Raw genomic sequence first — 12,820 nt, forward strand, 5'->3', positions numbered from 1 at the left:
AAAGAGTACAGTGCACATATGTCCAGTACAATAAACTTTTCTAAAAACTCCCCCTAATCAATGCTTCTCTTGATCAATGCTCCCCCTTATAATGGTAGAATTAATTTAGTAACTTATTGAGCCGCTGCATACCGATGTTGTACAATAACTTTTCAAATGTTGATGTCAGTAAGGCCTTAGTGAATAAATTTGCAAGATTATCACTGGAGCGTATTTGTTTGACATCAATCTCACAATTTTGCTAGAGTTTGTATGTGTAAAAGAACTTTGGTGAAATATGCTCGGTTCTGTCTCCTTTGATATATCCTCCCCTAACTTGAGTAATACATGCTGCATTGTCTTTATTTATAATTATGGGAGCATCTGAGGTACATGTCAATTTGAATGTACTTTCAATATGATGGATGACAGATCTTAATCATACGCATTCTCAGTTGGCTTTGTGAAGCACAAGAATCTCAAAGTGGTTGGAGGAAGTGGCAACCAATGTTTGTTTTGTAGAGCGCCATGATATTGCAATACCATTATAATTGAAAACATATTCCGTTTGCAACGGGCTTTGTGAGGATCAGAAAGGTACTTAGCATCTGTATAGCTAACTAATTTAGGATCATTATCAAACTTCCTTGGATAAAATAATCCAAAGTCATTTGTTCCATGGAGGCAACGAAAGATATGTTTGATCCCATTCTAATGTTGTCGAGTTGGTGTAGAGCTAAATCTTGCTAATAGATTCACTGCAAATGCTATGTCTGGTCTCGTACATTGTGCCAAATATAATAATGCACCTATTGCATTTAGATGTGATACTTCAGGACCAAATATCTTTTCGTCTTCTTCTTTAAGACGAAATGGATCACTTTTAGGATCAAGAGACCGAACTATCATTGGGGTACTCAAGGAGTGAGATTTATCCATAGAAAATCGTTTAAGGATCTTTTTAGTATAATTTGATTGATGGAGCAAAATTTTATTTGAACAATGCTCGATCTGTAGGTCGAGACAATACTTTGTTTTCCGCAAATCCTTCATTTCAAATTCTCTTTTTAAGTATGTAGTAGCTTTTGTGACCTCTTCAAGAGTCCCTATTAAGTTCATGTCATCGACATACACTACCACAATTGCAAATCCTGATTCTAACCTTTTTACAAAGACACACGAGCATACAGGATCATTGATGTATTTTTCCTTAATCAGATATTCACTAAGACGATTATACCACATTCGTCCTGATTGTTTCAACCCATATAACGATCTTTGCAATTTTATTGAATACATGGTCCTTTTATATGGTTTTGGCACTTTGAATTCTTCAGGGATTTTCATATAGATATTAGTATCTAGTGTACCATACAAATACGCAATGACAACATCCATGAGACGCATATCAAGTCCTTTTGAGACTGATAAACTAATCAAGTATCGAAATGTGATAGCATCTATCACTAGTAAATACTTCTCATCAAAGTCAATTCCAGGTCTCTGCAAGAAACCTTGAGCCATTGGTCTAGCCTTATACCTAGCAATCTCATTTTTCTCATTTTGTTTCCTTGTGAATACCCACTTGTATCCTACGCGTTTCACATTTTTAAGCATTTAGACGATAGGTCCAAATACATTACGTTTTGCTAGGGAGGTTAATTCTGCTTGAATTGCCTCTTCCCATTTTGTCTAATCATGTCTTTGTCGACATTCATCAATAGAATGTGACTCAAACTCATCATTCATAATTTCAGTAGCTACTACGTGTGAGAATATGTTATCGACAATAGTTGTCTCACGATTCCACATTTCTTTAGAGTGAGTATAGTTTATAGAAATTTCCTCATTTCTATGTTCTTGTATTCATTCAGGGATTTCTTCCTCTTCAGGGGCTTGTGTCCTTTTAGGGACTGTTAACTCTTTTGGAGCTATTTTAGAAAATGTGGAATTGTCAATTATTCCAGTATTGTCAATATTGCCACCTATTTGATTTTGTGCCATTTGTTTCCTAGGAACAGTATCCTTGGCTCCAACAGGCCTACCACGCTTTTGGCGTGTAATAGATGAATCGATCGTTATCCGCATGGATTGTTCATTGGTAACATCAATCCTTGTTGCTGTATTGATAACAGGAATGTATGATCTCATTATCTTTATTGCATCTGTAAATGCATCAGGCATTTGGTTGGCAATATTTTGCAAATGTGTTATTCTTTGCACTTCAATTTCATATTGGCAAGGATCTAAAAGAGACATAGAATTCACTTTCTAGGAAAGTTTAGGCCTTACTTCAGGAGGCTTTACATTTTTCCTTAAAGATGGGAATGTTGTCTCATCAAAATAGCAATCCGCAAAATGTGCGGTAAACAAATCGTCCGTCAAGGGCTGAAGATATCTGATGATAGATGGTGAGTCATTACCAACATATATTCCCAAACGATGTTGGGGTCCCATTTTGGTGCGTTGAGGGGGTGCCATTGGAAGTTGCACAACACAACCAAAAGTTCTTAAATGGGATATATTAGGTTGATGTCCAAATACAAGTTGTATTGGAAAGTATTGATGATATGTAGTAGGTCTTAGGCGAATTAACACTGCAGCATGTAAAACAACATGAACCTAGGCAGAAGTCGGTAATTGTGTACGTAATAGCAAAGTTCTTGCTATTAATTGGATACGCTTTATAAATGACTCCGCCATTCCATTCTAGGTATGTACATGTGGTACTTGGTGCTCAACATCAATTCCCATTGTTGTACAATAATCATCAAATGTCTTTAAGGTAAACTCACCAGCATTGTCTAAACGGATTACTTTAATTGGGTAATCTGGAAAGTGTGCTCGTAATCTAATAATTTGCGCCAACAATCTAGCAAAGACAACATTAAGGGTAGATAGTAGACAAACATGTGACCATCGTGCCAATGCGTTAATCAGTATCATAAAGTAGCAGAAAGGTGCACTTGGTGGATGATAGGTCCACATATGTTCCCTTGAATTCTTTGTAAAAATGATGGGGATTCTAAATCAACTTTAGTGATGGATGGCTTAAGTGCCAATTTTCCTTGTGAGCAAGCAATACAAGCACTCTCATTAGGTGACAGAATCTTCAGGTTCTTTAATAGGTGCCCATGTGAGTTTTCTATAATCCTACACATCATAGTAGATCTTGGGTGACTAAGACGGTCATGCCAAATTTTAAAAAGTTTATGATCAATGAACTTCTGGTTCATAACTGCATATACATTAACATTCTTCAGGAATGTATAATATAACCTTGACGAGAAAGCAGGGAGTTTCTCCAATACATGCTTCTGGCATGAAATATTAGTAGTGATGTATAGAAACTCTCCATCCTTTTCACTTAAAGTTTCAATGTGGTATCCATTGAGTCGTATATCTTTGAAACTAAGCAAATTTCTTCTGGATTTGCTAGAATATAAAGCATCGTGGATACTTAATTTAATTCCGCTTGGTAATGCGAGTGTTGCTCTCCCGGAGCCCTCAATTATGTTTGCAAGCCCTTATATGGTATTTATTTTAGCCTTAGTAAAGGTTAAACCTAAGAAGTATTTTGTATCTCGAAGGATGGTGTGCGTTGTTGCACTATCTACTATACAAATATCTCCATCATTACTAGATATCGATGTCTTAGTTTCAAAGTCCATCCTAAAAAAATTACTTTAGTAAGAATGTTTACATAACTTCATCTTTGTGATATGGAACTTCAGGTCCATTCTTTGTCTCTGTTTTACAAACTTCATGTTTGTAATCAATATTTAGAACTTCAAGTTCTAAAATGATATTTATTTATGGAACTTCAAGTTCATTTATCAAATATAATATAGAAACACAATTACTAACATTGGTTATTGAAAATATAATAAAAACAAATCTAACTGTAAAGGTTGTATTTAACAAGAATAAATATATCCACCATGAAGACAGTATTCAACAATAATAAATAGATCCAGTCATAGAGACAGAAATTAACAATAATAAATAGATTCAACCATAGAGGTGGAATTTAACAATAATAAGTAGATCCGACCATAGAGGCAGAATTTAACTGTAATAGATAAATTCGACCGTAGAGCAAGAATTTAACAGTAATAAATAAATCCGACCATGGAGGCATAATTTAACAATAATAAATAAATCCGACCATAGAGGCATAATTCAATAATAATAAATAAATCCGACTATAGAGGCAGAATTCAGCAGTAATAAATAAATTCGATCATGGAGGTGGAATTCAACAGTAATAAATAAATCTGACTATAGAGGCGGAATTCAACAGTAATAAATAATTCCAACTATGGAAGCAGAATTTAGGAGTAATAAATAAATCCGACCATAGAAGCGAAAAAAAGGATTAAATAACACTTGTAAGATTGAAAATACGTATTTTTAGTAAGCGTGCACTATTATACTTGTTAAATTCTTCGTGCTGATAACATAATATAATCTTAGTGGTATAAGTACAATAGATTAAGGAAGACAAAATGTTTAAAAAAGTAAAGTCGAAGGGGCTATAAATCTTCTTTTCTTTTCACTTTATTGTAATAGTAAAATGAAGGGGAGAGGCTTTTTATAGCCAACGTCCCCTCCTCCATTCACCGCCTCAAAGTTAAGGTCGGTGGATGCCCAATTACAACAAATTTTACTTTTTGTTCTTTTTGTGTTCTTAGTGGAGGAATGTTTAGGAGTTGAATTTGGGATTAAATAAATTGGGCTAAATGAAATAGGTCCAAGCCTAAAGTAAACTTCGACAGGTTAAAGAAGAGGTCCAAGAAGACAGTGAAGCCCAAAGAAGAAAAAGGAGTCTTTTTTGATGGCAAAGCCAGTGCAGAAGGTATCCAATTCAAATTGTATTCCATCCCATTAATAAAAAACCGGATACCTTCCCCTCTCTCTCACAATTTGTTTTAAACTCTTGGAAGAGTACTGTAATACTACTCATTCCAAAAACTTATCAAAAGTATCACATCCCAAATGATGTGTCACCATATGAGCATTAACATCACTTTATTTACATGTCAATGTCATTTAGAATAAGTTTTAGAAAAAAATAATATTATTGTATTTGAAAGCGCAATAGTTTTTTCTATGACCAACTAAGACTATTCAAGATTGCCTCCCTAGCAGAAGAAGCTAAAACTCATAATCTGAAATTTCACCCCCACTGTACTGTCATTCATCTACATTTATATAGTTATGGGTTTAGAAATTTTAATGGAAAACTGTTGTTCAAACTTCAGAGACCATGTTGGAAATAGTTTTTTCTCTGAGAACCTAACAAAGCCATAGATTGTACTAACCATACGTAATCTATGTTTACTTAAGAAAGTTGTCATTTTATTTGTTTGTGCTCTTAACTTTGTAGGGAGAGGTATTGTAAAATAACACAATTAACCTTCAAATAAAGATGTAACTAAGAAAAAAAAGTGGGACTTGAATAACAAAGGCATATAAAATATAAATGTAATATAATTGAAGAATTGAAGCGTAGCCCAGCAAGCCAGATTGATTAGTTTTATACAAGAGATAGGCCGCTGGCCAGTTCTTAACATATTTGGACCAACCAGGCCTTTCCAGTCCTATGAGAAAAGAATGTTTGCTAAAATATCATCAATATTACCTCAAATTAGTTAGTTTTAAATGAAATTAGACAATAGAAGCCCCCATCCCACCTTGTTTAATATCTGATGCTTCAGGCATAGTACCAACCCCAATATAACAACAATACCATAAACTAGATCTAAATTACTCAATTACAGTGGATACTCATCGTCAATGGTGACAAGGATGAAGATGGAACTAAATTTTCAAATCATGCTTCATGTTTGATAAAATACCAACACTAGCTGAAAGTAGATGAAATCAACCAAATAGTGCTTGGTATCAACACTATTTTGATACCAACTAGTATGTAGGCTCACCATCTATTTTTTCTTAATCGCCGCTGGCACAGCCCCTGCAACCACAATGGACACACTCTATGACCTTCTCCTCCCTGAGATTCTTGGGTACTCGGCACACACAAGTTGTTTGGAAGTTGTGATCCTGTGGCTGCATGCATCTTAAGCAACACAAACGTTCATAGCCCGGCTGCAAGTCATAACACATATCCTCAATAACAAAAGTAACAAAACTATTCTAATACTTCCCAGGTTAAACAGAGAAAATAATAAACTTCTTGAGGAACCGATAAAGAAGACCTATATAAGTTAAATAATTTCTAATTTCCTACTATATATCTTTACTGCAACTTAAATTGAAAAGTTTAATTTCCAATAGCTTATCCTCGTTACAGATTTAATTACTGAGTTCCAGTAGCTTATTCTCATTACACAAGCAAGCTTGTTCAAAGAACATATTAACTATATGGTCCCACTGATGAAGAAGCCGGCAGAACACACTTAACAATAGTAAATTAAGACAGAGATATGAGACAAACCTTCTTCCATTTGGCAATCAAATTGCGATCAGCATAGCCTTGGTCCAAACAGAACTCATAAAGCTCCTTAGATATTTCCTTCCTTCGATGGTAAAGGTCAAAAATGTAGCGGCTCTTCTGATGTGCTATTTTAAATATAGGCCATAGTGTTTCACATTTCCTCTTGCCATCGTGTGGATCATTCTCCGCTGTCCAAAACATACACATACATTTTATTTTCACAAGTTCCAAAAATAAAATTATTACTACTAGGATAATATTATTATGTAGCTGACCTGAGAAATCTTAAAATTTTATCATTACCTAAAGTTTTTAGAAATGATTAAATAAACATCCTTTCGGATCTATTTTTTTTATATAAAAAAAAATTAATATAAAAACACGCATCCCATAAGGGAGTTTAAATTATTTTTTAAAACATTAGAAGCAAATAAATTCAAGGATCTCTTAAAGGAATCTATGATAATTTCCCCAACTAATATCATTATAAAAAAACATTCAGTGAAATGTGCTTGATGTGGAAGACAACAACCTTCTCTCATATTGGCTTGTAATTCACGAAGAGTAGGCTCAATTAATTCCCAGCCCTCTGGATACTGGACATGGTTTGTCTTAACCTTCGGCATTCTTCAACCTGCCACAGAAGCCAAAAACCAGAATGAATAAATAGAATCACGCGTGTCTCCTAATAATCTGCTAATATTTACTCACAATCTAAAATCAATATGTTTATTTCAGTTGCTTGCATTATAGAATAACAAATAACTTTCATAGCACATGTAGATTGCCACAAAACTTGAATGAAAATCCTATTCCAAAGTAGTAGTAACAAACACTTTACATAGATTCTCCAGACATCATCAGATTATCCTAAATGTCAAGTTGCCAGTAGGCATAAGGCCATAATTGTCAAAAATTCCAAAAACACAAAGACCAATCTAGGTATGGCAACAGGACAGAGCAGGCCACAATTCCTGTTTTTCCAATTACGTGCACAGACAACATTCCCTGAAAAAAAGGGAACCCGACCCTTCCCCATCCTTGTTCCCTCCCTTTATCAAATTTAGTAGCAAAAACAATATACACTATCAGACATCAATTAAACAAATAACCAACTAAAATATAAATAATTTGCATTAAACACTCAAGGTATTAATAGATGGCAGTATAAGAAACAATGATGTGTATCTCCACTAAGAAAAAGTAAAATAGCAGAAGAAAGTAGAACAGAGAACTTCTAATAATCAAATAATCAAAACATCACAAAACCCATAATTATAAAAGTCCTCCATCTCCTATACTCAGAATTCTTAATGTTTCCCCACAATTCAGTAAATCAAACTGTTTAACATCCAATTCACAGCAAAGTTCTAAATAAAAAAATAATAAAAACATCACAAAAATCTGGCCCTTCAATTTTATTTTGTTTTTCAAGCCAAAGAAACAAGCAAAACCCAAGAACTCAACCACTATCAACTTTGGCTTGCCATCACTGTACCTGTGGGTGAGAGAGAGAGACATTGGCTAAAGAGTTTGTTATGTGGTAATTAGGGTAAAAATGAATGAAACTGGATCTGGGTACACCAATTAAGGATTTTTTTTTTATTTCAAAATTTTTATTATACAAAAATAAAAAGATTATGCCAAGGGAATTAATCTGTCCACCCCAAACAGGGTGGGCCAAGAACAGCTGTAGCCTACAAGTTCACTTAAATGATCATTCTGAGTAGGGCCAAATGTGTATATATATATATATATATATATATATATATATATACATACATACATACATACATACATACATACATACATACATAGTCCGAAATGGGCCACTTTCAGAAGGTTAGCCTGATTTAGGCTTATTAGCTCCCTTCAATCAGTGCAGGAAAAAGAACCAAAAACAGTTCAAGTTAGGGAAACACAGAGTGGTACAAAGCCACAACCAATACCAATGTTTTTGCAATTTGAACATGCAGCTAATGAAATACCAAAAGCTTACAATTTCACTAAAACACACTCTTGATCCAAGAAAAAATAGAAAGATCTTTTTGCAATTTAAACATGCAGCTAAAGAAATACCAAAAGCTTACAATTTCACCAAAAACCATTCTTGATCCAAGGAAAAATAGAAAAATCCATACAATCCTTCAAAGAAGAACATGAAAAAATAAAACAAGCAAAAGCATTAGGAAAACTCGTCAAACAACAGTAAACTGAGGCTTCTATTGGTTCACAACCACAAATAATACGACAAAATATAAACATCTATCATAGTATCCTGACCTTCAAACAGAATGCTATACATTTACAATTTTCTAAATCTTAGATAGAACGCAATGTATTAGATACTGAAATCGTCGAAAAAAAAAAAAAACTGATCAATTGTCATGAATCAATAGATAGAGAGAATTCCAAAAGAGAATCAGATCCAAGAGAGGAAGAAGAAAAGAAAAGCTTATGGAAAGCAAAACAGATCATATCTTCACTTTTTAAATAATATCTTAAGATGCTTCATATTGTAATGACATGGGATGAGAATATTAGAAGCAAAAGCTCAACCTGTATGAGCAACATGCCAATGTAAACAATGTATATTATAATTTCTTTACAATAATGCTGTAAATTATGATTTCTTTACAATAATGCTAAAAAGAATAGTCTTAAACTTCTTACATTGCTGTGTTGAGTTAAAAGCTTTACATTTAGTAGTTGGTAGAATCATATGACCCTCAATCGGATTCTATTAGTTGATCCTAATGACTCGCTGTACCTAATAGGCAAGAATCTGATTCCCTTGAGACCTTGCTCAACAATTATTGCAGACAGAAACCCAGTACTTGTTGATATTATTGAATCATCACCACTAAATAGTTGTGTTTACTACTGAAAAGATACTAGCAAAATCTCTTCTATACATACAGGCTCAATGCTAATTATACCATTTTGATACACACACACACCCAGTATGCACATATATCAGTTCGTTGTCAATGTCAATCACGTGGATTTAGTTTCCCACAGTACTTGGCAAGATCCAGAATTTAACACTCGCTCACAAACTAGTACATCTGAGTGTTGGTTTTGTAAGATAATATACATCTTGAAAGACAACTCCTGTAGAGTGTATCCTTCCCCAAGCATCTCCAAGTGCACAATCATTTAACAACATGTTAGCATAAAATGATCTGGACTTTGACTAATCTTTCTCTAAGGTTGAAATTTCAAGTGTGAAAATATGGAATAGATACTAACAAGAGTACTAGAATCCCTTTTGGGGCGTAGAATTCCATCACCAATCGCCACACCATCAATAATACCATTGTAGCTATAAATGAAGAGGCGTGAGCACATAGTACTAGATTGCATATTTCAGCCAAAACTTTGGGCTCCTATGTTATGTGCCGACACAAATCAAGTTTGTTATCACCAAATTTTCTTTGAACTACAAACTTTAGAAAAAGTAAATAACACACACAAATTATTTACCACAACCAACACATTCCATAGAAACATCTTTTTCTGGTAATTCAGAGTACCTTAAAAGAAAGATTACATTACCAACTCAAATGTAGTAATCTATATGCTCACTTATAACCAAATAATGACGTAATTTAAGTACAGTGTCCAAGAAAGTATAATAGTGTCTTCAGCGACAGAAGTTTTCTTCACGCCACCAAGTTAAAAGGAAAATTAAGAACAAATAAATAAAATCCTTGAAGAATGAGAAATATTAACCAATATTTCATCAATGAATCCAACGAAACAGAGAAAGTATTAGAATTTAAGCATAACCTCTATTTTCTATAACATCTGGACTCATCTCTATAAAAACCCTAAACCCTAATCAAACATAGATAAATAATTGAAAATTTAAATAAAATAATTACCTTAAACGAGAGTTGAATTGTTAAATTTAAGATGATAAATGGAAGCCGCAATCAGAATCGGAAACGAAGTGCTATGTATCAGAGCTTCACGCTGTTTTGCTTTCTGTTGGCCACAGAAAGAGGAAGAGAGGAGAGTGAAAGAACGAATTATGTCACCGAATTTTTTTTTTGTTTTATTAGTAAATTTTAATCGCCCATTAGAATCATATAATATTTTATGATAAGAATGATATATTAATAGAAAGATAAATTGTCTATATAATATTTTATGATAAGAATGATATATTAATAGAAAGATAGATTGTCTTATGATTATTGTAAGGCTATGTTAGGTTAGGGCTGTAAGCAAATAATTCATGTTATCTATCTTTGACTCCATATATTCTTTTGTTTGGTTTGACAGTTATATAAGATCACGTGAATGTTCCATTTGCAATAGTGAATTGGTCATTTTAAGGGTTATAGATTACCTAATCCAAGGGTGTTAATCTTTTTTTTTATCAGGGTTATCTTTTTTTAACCAAATTTGCCCTGAAATAAAAGCCATGTCAGACTGAATTGCCCTCAAATGTCTGCCAAATAACAATTACCCAGACCCCTTAAATTTGACAATTTAGCTAAAACACCCCAACCACAAAAAGTTTAAAAGTTAACGAAATACCTCCAACCATCAAAGACCATCGTCGGCCAATGGCAATAGTTGCCAGATCGACACACGACTGACTGAATCTGGCCAACAGTGTGCCGATCTGGCTGTTTTCGGCCATATTGAATGCCGAAAACGGCCAGAACAGATTTAGCCATTTGTGGCAATTTTTTGTCAGATCCACGACGATCTGGTTGTTTTTGGCCTTCAATCTAGTTGTTTATCTAGCAAGAAACAACCAGATTGTCATGGATCTGGCCATTTCCGGCCAGATCCACATCGATCTAACTATTTTCAGCCTTTGATCTGGCCAGAAATAGCCAAAATGATGCACGACCGACCAAATCTCTTTGGTCGTGCGCTGTTTCGGTGACTGCCACCAGTAGATGGCAGTGGTGGCCGGCGGTCGACGGTGGTCTTGGGTGGTTAGGGGTATTTTGTTAAATTCAACTTTGTTGTTAGGTGTTTTAGCTAAATTCTCAAATATAGGGGGTTAGAAGTAGTTTTTTTAAATGATAATCATATATTTTCAACAATAAAACATTCCCCGAGCCAAACGCACCCTGAATATTTAGGAAATATGTTTGGTTGGTTCGAATCAATTGATGAGTAATATATTTGGTTGAAAGGATAAAATATTATCGACAGAAGCTTTTACTGAATTGCCCTTCCTTTTTAATAATAATAAATTATTATTTTTAAATCATTTTTTTAACCACTTACATTTGAAATTTTGCTAAAACACCCTAACCATATAAAACTTTAATTTGTAGCAAAATACACTGCCGACAACCAGACACCACCGTCGGTCGCCGTCGGCATTCGATGGAATGGCGCATGATTGGCCATATATGGCCGGCCATGTGTTGGCAAAGTCATTTTCCGCCATGGATCACCGATCCATGGCTGTTTCACGGCTAAATCTTTGGTTGTGAAATTGCCACATTTTTGGCCATAAAACGACCATAGAAATGGCCTTACCGGTGCACGACCCACCAGATTTGGCCGATAGTGCGCCATTATGGCGACTACCGCCGATGGCTAACGGTGGTGGCCAGCAATGTTCTTGGGTGGTTAGGGGTGTTTTGTTAACTTTTAAACTTTTTTATAGCTGGAGTGTTTTAGCTAATTTCTCAAATGTTAAGGGCTGGGTAATTGTTATTTGTTAGACATTTGAGGGCACTTGTATCCAAAATGGTTTTTAATTAAGGGCAAAATAGGTATAAAAATCGAATTACCTGGTAATCTTTTGATAATAGCCCTTGGGGAGGGTGTCTGATTATCCCTTACATTACCAACAGTAACACTATGGGTGCGTTTGGATCGGGGTAATATGAGATAACGGGGGTAATCTTCATTTATTTTGAAAGATTCCGTCGTTTGGTTTGCAAGTAATAAAATATTACGGGTATCTTTTATTGCAAATAGTGTTTACTATTAGTAATGTAGGAGGTAATCAGATACCTTCCCTAGGGGTTGTTATTAAAAGATTACCGGGTAATCTTATTTTTATACCTATTTTGCCCTTAATTAAAAACCATTTTGGACACAATTGCCCTCAAATGTCTATCAAATAACAATTACCCAGCCCCTCTACATTTGAGAAATTAGCTAAAACACCTTAACTACAAAAAAGTTTAAAAGTTAACAAAATACCCTCAGCCACTCAAGACCATCGTCGGCCACCACCGCCAGCCGTCAGCAGCAGTCGTCGAAATGGCGCATGATTGCCAAGATTATATAAATGTGATTTAATATTTTTGTTGAGTTAGTAAGTAATGGAAGGGTAAAATAGACTTTTAATTTATTTCTTAAGTCATGTGTTATTTAGGATTTCGCTACAAG

General features: G+C 34.4%; 1 protein-coding gene across 1 annotated transcript; it reads right to left on the bottom strand.

Moving 5' to 3' along the window:
- Positions 1-5,454: 5,454 nt before the first annotated feature.
- LOC116139148 (protein BUD31 homolog 2-like) lies at positions 5,455-10,566 on the bottom strand. Its single transcript, XM_031424816.1, has 4 exons — positions 10,330-10,566; positions 6,975-7,076; positions 6,443-6,630; positions 5,455-6,093 (listed from the first exon to the last, which is right to left on the bottom strand). The coding sequence occupies exons 2-4, from the start codon at positions 7,066-7,068 to the stop codon at positions 5,938-5,940; spliced, it is 438 nt and encodes a 145-aa protein (XP_031280676.1). The 5' UTR covers positions 7,069-7,076; positions 10,330-10,566; the 3' UTR covers positions 5,455-5,937.
- Between the last annotated feature and the right edge of the window lie 2,254 nt (positions 10,567-12,820).

The sequence above is a fragment of the Pistacia vera genome, unplaced genomic scaffold, assembly GCF_008641045.1.
Source record: "Pistacia vera cultivar Batoury unplaced genomic scaffold, PisVer_v2 Contig347, whole genome shotgun sequence".
NCBI lineage: Eukaryota > Viridiplantae > Streptophyta > Magnoliopsida > Sapindales > Anacardiaceae > Pistacia > Pistacia vera.

Coding starts and splice junctions, on each gene's coding strand:
- LOC116139148 (XM_031424816.1), bottom strand. CDS start 7,068: ATGCCGAAGGTTAAGACAAACCATGTCCAGTATCCAGAGGGCTGGGAA. Junction 6,631..6,974: donor ACAAGCCAATATGAGAGAAG/GTTGTTGTCTTC, acceptor TGTTTTGGACAG/CGGAGAATGATCCACACGAT. Junction 6,094..6,442: donor TGATTGCCAAATGGAAGAAG/GTTTGTCTCATA, acceptor TATGACTTGCAG/CCGGGCTATGAACGTTTGTG.